A 16,843-nucleotide genomic window follows, 5' to 3' on the forward strand; every position below is an offset into this window, starting at 1 on the left:
TTTATACTGTTTTATTTTCTGCATGCTAGAATTTTCTGTCTCATGTCTATGTGAAGTAAAAATAAGTGTCTCAGGGTTTATGGAGACTCCTTTCCCATCACTTGCTTTGGGGTCTGGGCATTCTAGGTCATTTCTCACTTCACTTTCCTCATCAGCAAAGTGGGGATTGCAATCCTGCCTGCTTTCCTTCTTGTGAGGATTAAATGCAGATTCCTAGGGAACCACCTAGAGCAGTGCATGACTCAGTAAGCCTTTAATTCGAATTAGCTGCTTTGATGATGGTGCTGCATTGATGCAGTCCCTGGGGGTAGAATTAAAGAATCCAACTCTGAGTGTCTTCTGTGTTAGCAGTTCTCATCTAATTTTCAGATCAACTTTTTAAGATATATATTATTTATACCCTCATTTATATAGATGAGGAGACTGTCAGAGGGTAACTTTCCCAAGGCAACACAGTAAGTGGCAGAACTGACTGGATTTCAAACTTGGATCTATAAGACTCAAACTCACTCTTTCAAATACATCATGCTGTTTTTATTGTTGTGGTAAAAAATATATATATAATAATTTTATCATTTTAATTATTTTTAAGTGTAAAGAGTTCATTAGTGGTATGTACAGTTACATTGTTGTGAAACAAATCTCCAGAACCTTTCATCTTACAAAACTGAAACTCTATGTCCATTAAACTACAGCTCCCCAATTCCCCATCTCCATAGCCCCTGGTAACCACCATTCTACTCTCTACTTTTATGGATTTCACTACTTCAGATATTTCATATAAGTGAAACTTTACAGTATTTGCTCTTTTATGACTGGCTTGTTTCACTTAGCATAATGTTCTCAGACTTCTTTCATGTGACAGAATTTCCTTCCTTTTTAAGGCTGCTTAGTATTCTGTTATATGTAGATACCACATTTTGTTTATCCATTCATTGATTAATAGACATTTGGGTTGCTTATGTATGTTGGTATTGTGAATAGTGCTACTGTGAACATGGATGTTCAGATATCTCATTGAGACCCTGCTTTCAATTCTCTTTGATATATACCTAGAAGTGGATTGCTGGATTATACAGTAGTTCCATTTTTAATTTTTTGAGGAACCGCCATATTGTTTTCCATAGCAGTTGCACTATTTTACAGTCCCACCAACAACGCGTAAGGGTTTCCAGCTTCTCTACATCTCTACCAGCACTTGTTATTTTCTGTTTTGTTTCAATGTTTTTGTTTTGGTAGTAGCCATCCTAATGGTTGTGAGTTGGTATCTCATTGTGGTTTTGATTTGCATTTCCCTGATGATTAGTGATGTTGAGCATCTTTCATATGCTTGTTGGCTATTTGTATGTCAGTTTTGGAGAAATACCTATTCTAAGACCTTTGCCTATTTTTTAGTTGGGTTATTTGATTTTGTTGTTGTTGTCATTCTTTACATATTCTGAATATTAACCCCTTATCACATATGTGATTTGCAGATATTTTTCCCATTTCAGAAGTTGACTTTTTGCCTTGTTGATTGTATCCTTTGATGCACAAAAGTTTATGAATTTGAAATAGTCCCATTTGTCTATTTTTGCTTTTGTTGCCTATGCTTTTGGTTTCATATTCAAGAAGTCATTGCCCAGTCCAGTGTCATGCAGCTTTTCCCCTATGTTTTCTTCTAGGAGTTTTATAATATTGGGTTTTACATTTAGATCTTTAATCCATTTCAAGTTAATATTTGTGTATACTTTAATATAAGGGTCCATCTTTGTCCTTTTGCATATGTATATCCAGTTTTCCCAACATTTGTTGAAGAGACTCCTTTCTCATCATTCTGTTTTTTAAATGTAGAGGGGAGAGAATGATAAGATGGGATAAATATTTATTTCGGGAAAAAATAATGCTAGAATATTTTTTAGCTTGTTTACTGCTACATAAATGGAGAATGTCATATGTAAATCTTTGCTTGTAGGGTATGTTTACAAGAATTATGGAGTACTTGTTTCCTCGACTTAGATGGAGTCGAACTATTAGTTGTTTGTGTGGAGAAAAGTAAATCAAGACATTACAGTAATACAGTATTCTCTCTGGCCCTGAAGAGATCAGCTTTTCAGATAGATACCCAGAATCTCTGGAATCCAGAAGTTGCTAGCAGTTTTGTGGTAAGGGAGGAACCTTTTAATGGCAAACTAATGAGGCCCTAAACTCCCAGAAGCAAACAGATACAGAATAGAAAAAGAGCCTATGACTCAAAGAGGTTATATTCTGTATACTCTGATGACTTGATTCACAGTGAAAGTAGTAGCATCTCAGAGGAACCCGGGAGGCGGTGGAGAACAGGAAAAGTTAGCAAGGAGGAGCCAGAAAAGGAGAGCTTTGGAGGTCAGCAGCACAAGTAGCGGGCATGAGCAGCAGACCTTGAGGAAGAGGGACCAGACTGAAGATACCCAGCCCTGTGGTGTGGTGGGGAGAGGTGGGAAAGGGGAGGCACAGAGCCGCTCTTCCTTCACCTGAAGTGTTAGCCCTCAGCTAGCTAGAACAATGGACTCTTCAGAAAAACTCAGTCCATAGGAACACTGATTAAGCTACCTGGTGGTGGTGGTGGTGGAGGGGGGATGGATAAGCTTTTTAACTAATGTGGTAACATTTTTCAAAGTTGCTTATACATTTCAAATGTTTGATATTCTTGTTAATATGTCTGGGCTATAAATAGAGTTATAGAAATCTTATTTGTATCTATTCCTTTCCTTCCTGCAGTATTAAATATCTCTGTGTATTATTTATTGTGAAGGATGCAAAGGTTATAGTCCAGCAGAGAAATGAAAATGTTCATAAATATGGTAAGAACAACAAGAAGGCCAAAGGTTGTATTTTTTGGTAACCTGTGAGGTTATCTAAAGAAGGCAAAAAGGTCTTTTTAAGGATGGTGAAACTAAGAGCTAAATACTATGTAAAGTTTATAAGTCTGGGTCCCTGATCATATTACATCTTATATGGAAATCAGGGACTAAATAAGTGATTCTGTAGTCTTATTAGTGAGACTACTGACTATGGACTGTTTAGAGCCACTAGTCTTCTATTCTGAGCTATTTGCAAACATTCTCTGAGCTATTTGCAAACAGTGACTACCTCTGAAAATGAACATGTTCGTATATAATTGCTCATTATTTACATGATTTGACTAAAGTGGAACAGTAGATACTCATAAAAATGTTATAGTACCTTACATTGGAATAGCATTCTGTAGTGAACAAAACAGGCTCACATAATATTATGTAAATGTTTATTAATGTAGTGATAAAAGTAGAAATAATAGCCGTTAGACAGTGAATCTTAAACATTTAATATTTTCCTTCTTTGAAGAAACTCACTTTTTAGTTTTTGAGCATTTAGCACATAATCCTGTATGATAAGAAAATAGCGATAGAGAGGCATGGACTTCAAGATATTATTTAGGAGAGCTGTCCAGTGTATGGAGCGGGGCAACTGAGAGACTGTCAGAAATTTGCCGAGGGAGAATATTTCATTTGTTACCATCTGTTCTTCTGAAGCTCAGCCAGATTTGACTAACAGCCTGCCTCCAGGCCAAGAACCTCTGACCCTTAAATTTTAAAAAAGATGGGTAAAGGGTGAAGTTCTATTAGAAAATGTGAATTTAGTGCAGCAGTTACAAAACTGTACTAAAATGAAGACACATAAAATAGGGTGGCCAAAGGCAGTAGAAAAATTATTTCAAAGGAGGATTTGAGCAACTGAAGCTTTTTTATCATGGGATTTACATCTTAACCCTGTCTTTTATTTTTTATTTTTTTTTCTTTTTCAATTACAGTAGACATTCAATATTATATTAGTGTCAGGTGTACAACATAGTGGTTAGACATCTATATAACTTATGAAGTAATCCCCCCGATAAGTCTAGTACCCACCTGACATCATTCATAGTTATCATTCTATTGTTGACTGTATTCCATATGCTATACTTTACATCCCTGTGACTATTTTGTAACTGTCAATTTGTATTTCTTAATTCCTTCCCCTTTTTCACCCAGCCTCCCAAACCCCCTTCCATCTAGCAACCATGAGTTTGTTTTCTGTATTTATGAGGCTGTTTTCTCTTTTTGTACTAATTTGCAATCCCATCAACAGTACAATGAGAGTTCCTTTTCTCACATCCTTGCTAACACTTGTTTGGTGATTTATTGATGATGGCCATATTGATGATGGCCATTCTGACAGGTGTGAGGTGATATCTCATCGTGGTTTTACTTTGCATTTCTCTGGTGATTAGTGACTGAGCATCTTTTCATATGTCTATTGACCATCTGTATGTCGTCTTTGGAGAAATGTATATTCAGGTCTTTTGCTCATTTTTTTTTTTTTAAATTGGATTGTTTGGTTTTTCCTGGGCATGAGTTCTTTATATATTTTGGCTATTAGCCCCATATTGAGTGTATCATTGGCAAATATCTTCTCCTATCCAGAAGGTTGTCTTTTCATTGTATTAATTTTTTTTTTTTTTGCTGTGCAAAAACTTTTTAGTTTGATGTAGACCCATTGGTTTATTTTTTCCTTTGTTTACATTGCCCAAGGAGATATATCCAAAAAATATATTACTAAGGCAGAGAGTTTACTGCCTGTGTTTTCTTCTACTGGTTTTGTGGTTTGGGGTCTTATATTTAGTCTTTAATCCATGTTGAGTTTATTTTTGGACATGATATAAAAAGTTGGTCTACTTCAATTTTTTCGCATGTATGTATCCAGTTTTCCCATTACCATTTATTGAAGAGACTGTCTTTACCCACTGTATCTTCTTGCCTCCTTTGTCATGTTTTAATAGACCATATAGTTGTGGGTTTATTGCTGGGTTCTTGACTCTGGTCCATTGATACGTGTCTGTTTTTATGTCAGTACCATGCTATTTTGATTACTATAGCTTTGTAATATAGTTTGATATCAGGTAGTGTGACACCTCCAACTTTCTCAAGATTGCTATGGGTATTTGCGGTCTTTCTGGTTCCATATCAGTTAAATCTATTTGGTATAATGTGTCATTTAAGGCCGATGTTCCTTGTTAATTTTCTGTTTGAATGATCTGTTAATTGATGTCAATGGGGTATTAAAATCCCCTACTATGACTGTATTACTATTGATCTTTCTCTTTGCGTCTGTCAATATCCGCTATATATATTTAGATGCTCCTACATTAGATGCATAAATGTTTACAAGGGTTATAGCCTATTGTTCGATTGATCCCTTTATCATTATGAAATGTTTTCTTTGTCTTTCGTTATATCCTTTGTTTTAAAGTCTATCTTGTCCAAGTATTGCTATCCCAGCTTTTTTTTTTTTTTATTCCCTTTTGCATGAAATATCTTTTTCTATTTCTTTACTTTCACTCTAAGTGTGTCTTTTGATATGAAATGGGTCTCTGGTAGACAGCGTATGTATTCATCTTGTTTCCTCATCTGTTCAGCCACCCTATAGTTTTGATTGGAGCATTTAATCCATGTAAAGGTAAAGTGATTATTGACAGGAATGTATTTACTGCCTTTTGTGATCTTTTTTTCTTTTTCTTTCTCTTCTTAAAGAAGTTCCTCTAACATTTCTTGTAATACTGGTTTGATATTGATGAACTCCTTCAGCTCTTTTCTTGTCTGGAAAGCTGTTTATCTCTCCTTCAATTCTAAATGATAGCTGTGCTGAGTAGAGTAGTCTTGGTTGTAGGTCCTTACTTTTCATCACTTCGAATATTTCATGCTAATCCCTTCTGGCTTGCAAAGTTTCTGTTGAGAAATCAGCTGATGCTCTTATGAGCACTCCTTTGTATATAGCTTAGTGCTTTTCTCTTGCTGCTTTTACGATTTTTCTTTGTCTTTAACCTTTGGCATTTTACTTAACGATATGTCTTGGTTGTGGGCCTTTTGAGTTCATCTTGTTTGGGACTCTATGTGCTTTCTGGATTTATATGTCTATTTTCTGCGCTAGGTTAGGGAAGTTTTTAGTCATTATCTCTTCAAATTAGTTTTCGATTCTTTCTCTTTTTTCCTTTTATTACCCTTATGATTTGAATGTTGTTATGCTTGATGTTGTGCCATAGGTCCCTTAAACTATCCTCGTTATTATTATTTTTTTGCTGTTTCGATTGGGTATTTTCTGCTACCTTATCTTCCAAATTGCTGATTCGATACTCTGTTTCATCTAGTATGTTGATTCCTTATAGTGTATTCTTCCTTTCAGTTATTGTATTCTTCATTCCTGACTGATTCTTTTTATGGTTTCTCTTTGTGCAAGTTCTCATTGAGTTCATCTGTTTGTCACCTAAGTTCTTTGAACATCCTTATAACCAGTGTTTTGAACTCTGCATCTGGTAGGTTGCTTGCCTCCATTTTGTTTAGTTCTTTTTCTGGAGTTTTGTTGTTCTTTCATTTTGGATATGTTTCTTTGTCTTCCCATTTTGGCTGCCTTCCTGTGTTTATTTCTAAGAGGAAGATCTGCTACATCTCCCAGTCTTTTCCGGGTGGCCTTATAGTAGATGTCATGTGAGACCCATGGCACATTCTTCCTACTCATACTCAGTCCCTTGTGTGGGCTGAGTATGCTCTCCTCTTGTAACTGAACCTTGATTATTGTCATATCAGTAGTTGTGATTTCCCCTTAGGCTGACTGGCAGCGATGAGTGACTACAACAGATGAGCTGTTGTGAGAGAACTGACCCCACAGAGCAGTATTTACTTTATCGAGTGTCTGGTGCCTTTTGAGTCTACCCTTCAGGTTATGTTGTTTGTGGCACTAATTGGATGGTGCTCTGGTGTGGTGTGAAGCAAGCCACCAGTGTGTTGGTTCTGGGGCCTCTTTGAAGGGGCTTTGGTGCAGGCCCAGGTCAGCCTCTGTCTGTGTCCAGCTTGGGGCCATGTAGTAGGAGCTACTTAGTGATCTGCAGTTGGTAGCTGCCCATGCTGGGCTTGGTGTCACCTGGTAGAGGCTGTGCTGTGGACCGATGCCATCTGCCACTAGTGCCTGGCTTGGGACTGCTTAGTAAGAGGTACAGGACACGCTGACAACTTTAGCTTGTTTGGTGTTTTTGAACCTTTGAGAGATATTAAGAAGTTCCCCAGCACAGGCCAGATCAGCTGCTTGTGAGGAACACCTGTGAAAGAGGTTCGGGCTGGACATGTAAGTTGGGTGGAGTGGGATCTCAGGGAGTCACTAGGGTGGGGAGAGCGATGTTAGCCAGTTCGATGACAACTCAGGCTTGTAGTGCCTGCTCCTGCTGGCTGTGTGGTAGGAGGCTCATCCAAGGAACAGTGGTGCCTGCCAGTACTTCTGCCTGTGAAAGGGCTGCCCCTCTAATACTTGCTCTAAAGCCAGACAATTAAGTTTATCTTGGTGTGTTCCTGGCGTTTTTTGAGCTGCTCTTCATTCGCAGGAGCTTAGGGCTAGTGTTAGTGAGTGAACGAACAGCTTGTGCTTGGGCCATTTAAGAATGTGCCAGGTTCAGTAATAGTCCTCCATTTCATCTGAATTGAATTCCTACTGACTTTCACAGCCAGATGTTATGGGTACTCCTCTTTCTGGCGCTGGTGGCCTGTGCTGGGGGCCTGGGGTGAAGCTGAGTCCCCTCGCTCTGTAGGGGTGTCCTCCATAGCTGAAATATCCCTCCTGAATCTTGACAGTGACATGTGGTCACTGTTTTGTGTCTTCGTACCTCCTACCAGTCTTGACATGCCTCTTATATCCTTAGTTGTAGAAGTTCAGTTAAGCTGGTCTTCAGGTAGTTCTCAAGGATGGCTGTTATGTAATTTAGTTGTAATTTTGATGTGGTTATTGGAAGAGTCTGCAACAGCATTTATCTACTTCTCCATCTTAACCGCTTAATCCTATCTTTGTCTCCACATCTTTTTTATTTGCCTTCCATTTATTTTTCTTTTTTGAGGTATAATTGGCACACAACAGGTTACTTATATTTGAATTTTACCCTCTAGGTTTTGACTTATGACATCATAACCACAATCAAGGTAATGTATGTATCTGTCATTCTCAGTTTTCTCATGCCTCTTTGTCATCTTTTCCCTTGGTCTCTGGGACTCTTTTGCCATTGGAGTATAGAGGATAAAAATCTGAGAAACCCTGTCTTAGGGAATTCTTTTAAATTTTAGAACTGTCCTAGATCCCTGAGGCATCCCATGGCCATTGAGCCTACCTCTCCACCCACCTCTCTTTCATCCATGCCTCTTTTGGCCCAGAATCCAGCATAAATTGCATTTCTGAACATGTAGTGTGAGTTAGCTTTGCTGGTGCTCTGCAGCTTTCTGGGCCACATCAAGCATACTTATCCACTGCTTTCCATACTGTAGTGATGATTGAGGCTTTTCTTTTTTAAAAAATAATTTCCAGTCCATTGTTGACTGATGCAGCAATAAAAGGCAATGAGTTACCAGAAAATAAAATAAAATAAAAATTCATATGAATACAGTCTCAATTTTTTTCTCTTCAGATTCAGCAAATATAAAATTTCTCTGTAAAATTACTGTTTATAAATTCTTGTTCTCAATTTATCCACTGACTTCATTGCAAGAAAATCTTATGATCATGGGTTACACTGAATAGCACTGTAACTGGCAACCCTGCTTTTTCCTCAGTATGTTTCATTGTGCACAATGATCTTTTGGCCATGCTTTTAGAGTTTTGTATTTGGCCTATTAAGCAGCGTTTGGCCATTTTTTTTGACTTGAGAAATGAAAGGGAGCTAACAGTTGAGTATTTACTTTATGCCAGCCAGTACGCAAAACATTTTTTTAAAAAATGATATTCGTTTGGGGCTTTATTATGTTGAGATATGTTCTCTTCATATCCATTTTGTTGAGTTTCTATCATGAATGGATGTTGAATTTTGTCAAATGCTTTTTTTGGTATCTATTGAGATGATCATGTGATTTTTTTTTTATCCTTCATTTTGGTAATGTGGTGTATTTCATTAATTTGTGGACATTGAACCATCTTTGCATCCCTGGAATAAATCCCACTTGATCACGGTGAATGATCCTTTTAATGTTGAATTCAGTTTGCTGATATTTTGTTGAAGATTTTTGCATCTGTATTCATAAGGAATATCGGGTTATAATGGTCTTCTCTTATAGTGTCCTTGTCTGCTTTTTGGTATCAGGGTAGTGCTATCTTCGTAAAATGAGTTTGGAAGTGTTCTCGCCTATTCTATTTTTTGGACAAGTTTGAGAAGGATTGGTATTAATTCTTTAAATGTTAGGTAGAATTCACCAGTGCCGCTATCTGTTCCTGGACTCCTGTTTTGGGAGATTTTGGTTACTGATTCACTCTCTTTACTACTAATTGGTCTGTTCAGATTTTTTATTTCTTCATGATTCAGCCTTTGCAAATCATTTTCATTTTTTTTATTTATAAGTAATCTTATAAACAACCGTGCAAAGAAGGTAAAAGCAGAGCAAACAAAACTCCCTGTCCTTAAGGGTCTTACATCTTTGTTGCGGTAGGTAGATCATAAATAAAACATATTGGATGTGATAAACTATGTAGAGAGACATGAATTAGTGAAAGGTCTAGGAGATGGAAGGTGGAGATTGCACATTTAGTTAGGGTGGTTGGAGAAGTCTTCACTGCAGTGTCATTTGGGCAAAGAACTGAAAGGGGCTGAGGGAGAGAACCACTTAAAGCCAGTAGCAACGGTAAAGGTTCTGGAGTTTTTTGAGGAACTCATTAAAGCTAAAGTTCTTTCTCCCATCTGGTAAATGGTTGATCTGGGTTTGAAGTATAATTTGCTTTTCTTATAATGCTTTAAAGTCTTTATTCAATTTCCATGCTTCTGATTTACAAGATGTTTGAATCTAAATAAGTTTGGGAGTGAGAGTACAATTTATGTGTGTAGGGAATTAGTCTGAAAGTCTTCTCTTTTTGTGGAATTTGCTTTTGATTGAGTCTGGAGATTTTCCAAGGCTTTGGATCTCTTTTATGCTAAGAGTACAAAATACATTAGTTTTGTAGATGAGTTTCCATTTTTAAGTGTATGCAGTTTCTCTAGGAGACATAAAAAGCTAGACAAAATCAGGGAAAGAAATTTTAAAGGAGAACAGATGATTAAAGCTTTGGAAAGAAAGTATGCTTTTGTTTAAGCACTTTAAAGACACAGACTGTGTAAGTCATTCCCTACTTAAGAATAACTTGATACTTAACAGAAGAAGCTCTCCCAGGATTTGAGAAGAGCCTTTGTTGGGGCTTTTTTCTCATCTGGCTGCTCCCCGCTGCCCAAGACTTCCCATCTGCATGTACTGATAGCTCTGACTCAGACCCTTTACCCCACCTGCTGAACTTTGGACTCCTCTGTGCCCTGTTACCTTGACCAGCCCCAAATTGGGTTTGAGAGGAGGAATGATATGTTGTCCTTCATGACTGTTAGTTGCACTATTCATATTTGAGCTTGCATACAGAATGAAATTCGCAGGGCAGGTATTTCTACATCTGTTTTATAGATGAGAAATGTGAAGCTCAGCAGTATTAAATAATTTGCTCAAGATGATCATCCCCCATGAAACCATTGTAGAGATTTGAACCAAAGTCCTTGGTTTCCATAGTGGCTGCTCTGCCATCTCCTTTTCCAGCTACACTTTGGACTTAAGCAGACGTTTGTGGGCTGGTCATGGTTTTATTATATGGAACTCATTATGTGGCTCTTATGGAAATAGCAGAATTATAAACTTAATGTAGAATTGGCTTCAAATTTTTGATGGCCGAGTTGGAGACTAATTGAATGTTATCCAGTTTTTACAGTGCCTTACTAGTTTTTTTTTTAACCTTTTTAATCTTTTGAGCAGTTTTAGGTTCACCACAAAGTTGAGGGGAAGGTACAGATATTTCCCATATACCCCCTGCCCCACACATGCATAACCTCCCCTTGACTATTACCATCCCTAACGAAAATGGTATATTTGTTACAGTTGGTAAACCCACATTGACACATCACAGTCACTCAAAGTCCATAGTGTACATTAGGGTTCACTCTGGGTATTGTACAGTCTGTGGGTTTGGGCAAATGTATCTATCATTATGGTATAATATAGATGGTTATTTTCACTGCCCTAAAAATCCTCTGTGCTCTGTCTGCTCATACTTCCCTCTCCCCGACACCTTGCTAATTTTTATGTGGACATTTGTCAACCCCAAGAAAGAATATACCTGCTAAGAAGTACTCCTGTGGTTAATTGGACCTAAATATAGAGTGTACTCCTGTGGTTAATTGGACCTAAATATAGAGTCTAGCAGCCATTGTTTACGGAGGCCTCTCACACATACTGCATGGCAGGGAAAAGCCACAGACTGAACTGCCAAGCCTCCTGCACTATGTTCATGCTGCCTGAGCCAATTGTTATGAAGAAGCTCCTGGTATTGTATTTCGACCAATGAAACTGAGACTTTCCTTGTCCAGTTGGAGCTGTGCAACTATATCTTCATTTGTGTGTTTACTGACCATAGTGGCTCCATAATGACCAATCAGAATGTGTGGTTTCAACTAATTAGGACAGTGCTATTTGGACCAATTAAACTGTGCAGATTTGGAGTCCTTATTTCATAGAATGGACCAATCAGGGACAAAAGGCAGGAACTTCTCTCCAAATAAGCCTGCCTCCACTTTGTCTTGGTGGAGCACACTTTCAGCTGCATTTCCCCAGCTTGAGCTGTAACATTTGAGCTGTTTCCCTTGAATAAAGTCTCCCTTTACCACACCCCAAACTGGGGACTCCTTTGACATTGGATTGGTGGCAGAGAACTTCAGTTGACACATTTACTAATTCAGATAAATATGCTTTCAAATTTGATTGGGGATGCTCTTAGTAATTTTGGAATGTATATTACCTGCTGAGTAACAATCCCTTGGTAATAAGCCCTAACACCTGTTAAAACAAAAAACTTCCACAACTGAAAGCCTTTTTAAAAGAAAAGGTTTAGTGAGCCATATGCTAGCCAGAAAAGGGCCAGGTTTTGGGGCATGAAGTCTAAACCACCAGCAGCATCGCTAGGTGAAGAAGGCAACATGTCCACTGTCCTGGAGTTGACAAGCACTTTTATACGTTAAGTATTGGGGAAAAAAGATGTAAGTTTTTCTGAAAGAATTTACATGGCTACAGATAATGGGGGCAAGAAAAGATGAAGCAGGGGCAGTTCTATGATAGTAGCACAGTCTATAAGAAAGACATATTTACTCCTTTTGCTTGGTTACAGGCAGCAGCCCTGAGAGTTCGTGCATATGCAGGATGTGTGGCAGCTAGCGGCTGGCTAATAGGTGCCTAGAGGTTTGATTCAAAGCTCCAACACACATTCAGGAATGTGACCAGTCTTTTGTTAATTGGCCCACAGATATTAACTGGCTAATTATTCTCATCTCTTTATATCACTCTTTGGCCACTGTAATTTAATTTAGAACATCTCAGAATTTTTCTCTGCAGGAGTTATCAGTCATGTAAAATAACCTCTCCAAGGGTTATCAGTCATGTAAAATAACCTCACAAAAGTCAGCAAGGTTGGTATTGATGGCTATGTGGTAAAACCCTAAATTTAGATTGAAATAGTGAATGGTTATGCTGCCTTTTTTTCTCACAAAGACCCATACCTAGCAAACACTGATAATTACTACTTTGTTTAAAGCTATGTTAGCCATCTAGATGTTTTGGGCTCTCTCTATTTCCTCAGAAAACATGTCTCTTTGAAATTTGTCTGGTGCTCTTTTGCTATGAGGTAGTCCTATAGTTCATCTTTTTACTTCCTTCCTAATTTCTACATTTGACGACATTTTGTTGTAGTCAGCCTCTTGCATAGTCTGGATTGAATACTGACATTCAGAGGTGCAGGTTTAGCTGCGGCCCTTTTTTCCATCTTTTAGGCACTGTTTATTTTTTTTTCTTTGAAGAATTTAATGTTTAGATTTATAATCTCTATTTCAGAAATCAGTCTCGAGTCATCAGGGTTGTTTAGTCTTTCTTTTGTGTGTGTGTGTGTGTGTGTGTGTGTGTGTGTGTGTGTGTGTTTGTGTGTGTGTGTATGGTGTGTGTGTGTGTGTGTGTAAGTGTGGTATTTGGATATTTGGGTAGCATAAAATACAACTTTCTTGATTCTATAGCCAAAACCAATCCAAATGAGGTTGCCAACAGGACAGAAGAAGTAGCAAGATAATATAATAGGCACATGTGCTTAACACCTGAATCAGGAAACAAGTCACCTGAAGCCAGGATTTGAAGTTCTATACTTGGTAGGTAAGATGTAACATGAGTAGTGGATTGGGAAGATGAGGAAAGGTCTGGTCCTGTTTATGTCAGTTTTACAGCAATGGCAGAGGCTTATTATCAATAATAATTGGTTTTCTTTGTTTTTTTTCCTAAGGTTTTAAGATTTATGTATGTGAACAAGAGCTACTAGGTACCAGGTTGTATTCACCCTGTGAGGAGGATGGATTAGAATGTTTGATAATGAGTCAGTGCCAGTTGGAGTTCAGTTTAGCACTTATTTCTAAAGTGCCATTTTCAGTTGAGTCTTACACCTTACACCACAGTGGTCTAAAAAGGTAAGGGACAAAGTTCCTGTCAGTGGTTATAATCTAGTAGGGAGGAACAAAATAAATCCCAGATTTATTTTGACACATGGCAGCATGTGGTAAATACCCTAAAAAGAGATACAGAGTAATACAGTACCCAAAGGACGGGGCATACCCCCCTCAGGAAGGGAAAGCGCTCTCCCACAGGAAGCTGTGACTGCCCCCAGTAAGGACACTCACCTTTACTGCCTCCCATCTCTAGACACTGTTGTTTGACCTGGACTCACGTCTCAATTCCTTGAAGATGGGTTTGAAACTGCAAGAATACAGTATGATCTCTCAGAACTATCAGTACACTAAGCATATTGTTTTATAATCAGTGGCCTTTACATGTCTTCCCACTAAACTATAAGTTCATTCGAAACAGTTAAACCGTGTCTGTCTTATTCCTGTTCCTAGCACAGTGCCTGGCATGTACTAGCAGTCTGGTGCTTTTTCAAGTTATTTCTTTCCCTGCTTTGTGAGCACCCTTCCCACTCCCCTCCCCACCCTCCATGATAGCATTTGTGTGTATTAATGCTGAAGAATTAAATGTTTAAAGGGTTTAAATATGGAAGGCATTTGTTGTATATAATTGTTCTGCATTATTATAAAGTATTTTTAGGAAATTAAAAAAAAAAGGACTCACTTCATTTACCCACTCTGTAAAGCCTTTCCTGCTACTTCTTTATCCCATAGATCTTTGCAAACACTGCCTCTACTATTTCACAGAATATTGCAGTGTGCTTTGTGTGTATCTCACAGTCCAAGAAGTTACCCCCAAGCTGAGGCCATAACTATACCTTATGTGACCTGTACCTACATCCGAGTTACATGTACTCATTGGCTTCCTATTTGCTCAAATGAAAATAAAGGGAAGTTTGCAGTTTACAGGTACGTATTTGCCACTTACCCCTCTGTTTTAGTCGTACAAAGGAAGTAATGATAAGTTGATCTTTACATTGGCTTAAAAATTAATTTTAACTGTTTTACCCATTTCTTTTATCAATAAATGCCAATTTCTCTATACTATAGTACTTTATTTTTTAAGTAAAAGAAAATTGCTTCATATGTTTTTAAATAACTTTAATATTTCTGGAACTTACAAAGTATTTTGGTGCAGCATTTAAAAATCAAAACTATTTTTCCTGGGAAATAAAATATTGTTTATCTCTTCTTCCCTCTTACCAAGTGACTGTTGAATGAGCATTATGAGATTGTGCGTTATGATATTATAGTGAAATGCATGATAAAATTACCAGTTAGTCACCACTTTCTAATTATGACTCATTTCATCTTCCTTCAATGAAATTATTTTTAACAGAATACATCCTTTGCACTTGGGATTGTAAAAACTTGTTTTATATGTTTCTAATCCATATATCCAATCTTATTTTTATACTCTCTTTAAGTGGAAGCACTTTTATTTTGGAAGTTTTCAACTTGGAGGTATTATAAGATCTTGACCATACAGAGTATGAAATCTATGCTTTTTGTTACCCCCATTCTCAGAGATTCCTTTAACCAAAAAGGTTAATACTTTAGCTGAACTCTTAAAAGCATTTCTGCTGGCTTAAGTATGAAAAATGTTTGTTTTAGTTTATGAAATGTAAATAATTATTTACTCTAGTTTCCAAGAAACATGATGATATAGGGAAATCCTTTCTTCAAAAATAAATTTAATCTTAAATTTCAGGTTAGCACCCTGGATTCAATATCCCATATCGTCTTTTGGTATGCATTTATGGGATTTTGTAGGTATTGCCAAAGTCTTTTCTTTTCCAAAATCTGATTTTTATAGTTCAACTAATGCTTACTTTGAGATGATGCAGAATTTTGTAACAAAAACACCCTATGTTTGACTTTTTACTTTATTGTTTTGTTTTTTTCTTTTGTATAGCCCTGAGATTTAGACAGAGTGGTTATTATTCCATTTAATAGATGTTAAAGCTGAATATCAAATATTTTGTCTGAACCAAGATGTGACAGCTGGGAAATGGTACAGTTAATACTATAACCCCAGCAGTACTAGACTTAAGGGGTGATCACATTTTAAGTTATATAAATGTCTGATTGCTATGTTGTACACCTCAAACTAACATAATATTGTATGTCAGTGGTAATTTAAAAAAAAAAAGAAATTAAGCACACAGGGATATAAAGTACAGCATAGGGAATACATTCAATAATATTGTAATAACCATATATGATGTCAGACAGGTACTAGACTTAATGGGATGACCACTTCGTAAGGTATATAAGTGTCTAGTCACTATGTTGTATACCTGAAACTAACATAATGTATGTCAACTGTAATCGAAAAATAAATTTTAAAACAAGACTAAAACCCAGGGAATCTTACTTATAGTCAGTGCACCTCCTACTATTGTGTGGTATTTCCATGCATATTGAACTTATTACTAGTTTGTAAGTGTGATTTTTAGCTATGTTAAATGTGTTTAAAATTTTTTATTGATGTATATAGTACATGCAAAAGAATGCACATATCTCGAGTACACAGGTTGATGAATTTTCATAAAGCGAACACATGGTTAAATTATTTTGAATATGAATTACTGTTAAAATAAAATGAATTTAACATGAGTTCAGGGACTCATGATTCCAAAGAAATAAATTTATTTTTAAATTTCTGTTATACATCTCTCAATACTAATTTGAATTGTTTAAGTGGACTTCTGATTTTCTAGTTTGTTTATTTGTTTGAGAAGTAGTTTATTGCATGTCTGCTCTCTGCCAGGCATGTATTTATGTGTAGGGGATACAGAATTACCACTTGTAATTAACTTCCATTTGAGGTCAGACTAATAAGGAATTAGGCAAATAGGAGAATCAGGCCCATTGGGAGCAATGACCAGTCCAAGGGACCTTGGGAAAATTTGCCAAAGGAAGCGACATCTAGACTGAGTCCTACATAATGAATGGAAGTCATCCTGAGGAGACATTCCCTGAAGGAAGAGCAGAAGGTACAAAGGCCAAGAGGAAAGAAAAAACAGGATGTTGACATGCAGTAGGTACCCCCATGCCTGGCTTATAGCACGTGGGCTGTGGGGGAAGACCTGGGAAGTGCTGAGTAAGAGCAGCAGGGACAGCCAGATTAGGGGAGTTGTCAGGGCAGGGGAGTTTTTATTTAAGTTTCCTTGGTTACCAATAACAAGAATTGACTCTAGCAAACATAAGCTAAAAAGGAATTTATTGGAAAAAGAGTGGGGTGGTTCACAGAACTGAAGACAGGGCTTAACATACAGGTCT

General features: G+C 37.3%; 1 protein-coding gene across 6 annotated transcripts in view; it reads left to right on the forward strand.

The window, feature by feature from the left end:
• LIMS1 (LIM zinc finger domain containing 1) overlaps positions 1-16,843 on the forward strand; it is a 142,242-nt gene that overhangs the window by 28,046 nt on the left and 97,353 nt on the right. Inside the window, exon 1 of one of the 6 annotated variants that reach the window (XM_039852619.1) lies at positions 2,437-2,455. The exons of 4 other annotated variants lie outside the window; for them this stretch is intronic. Coding sequence is in view for 1 of the 2 variants with exons in the window: in XM_039852605.1 (XP_039708539.1) it covers positions 16,597-16,601 (5 nt within the window). In the remaining variant the exon portion in view is untranslated. Of the gene's footprint in view, positions 1-2,436; positions 2,456-16,582; positions 16,602-16,843 lie in introns of those variants that run through there. One more of the 6 variants, XM_039852605.1, reaches the window with a different exon arrangement.

This window comes from Pteropus medius, unplaced genomic scaffold, assembly GCF_902729225.1.
Source record: "Pteropus medius unplaced genomic scaffold, Ma_sr-lr_union100, whole genome shotgun sequence".
NCBI lineage: Eukaryota > Metazoa > Chordata > Mammalia > Chiroptera > Pteropodidae > Pteropus > Pteropus medius.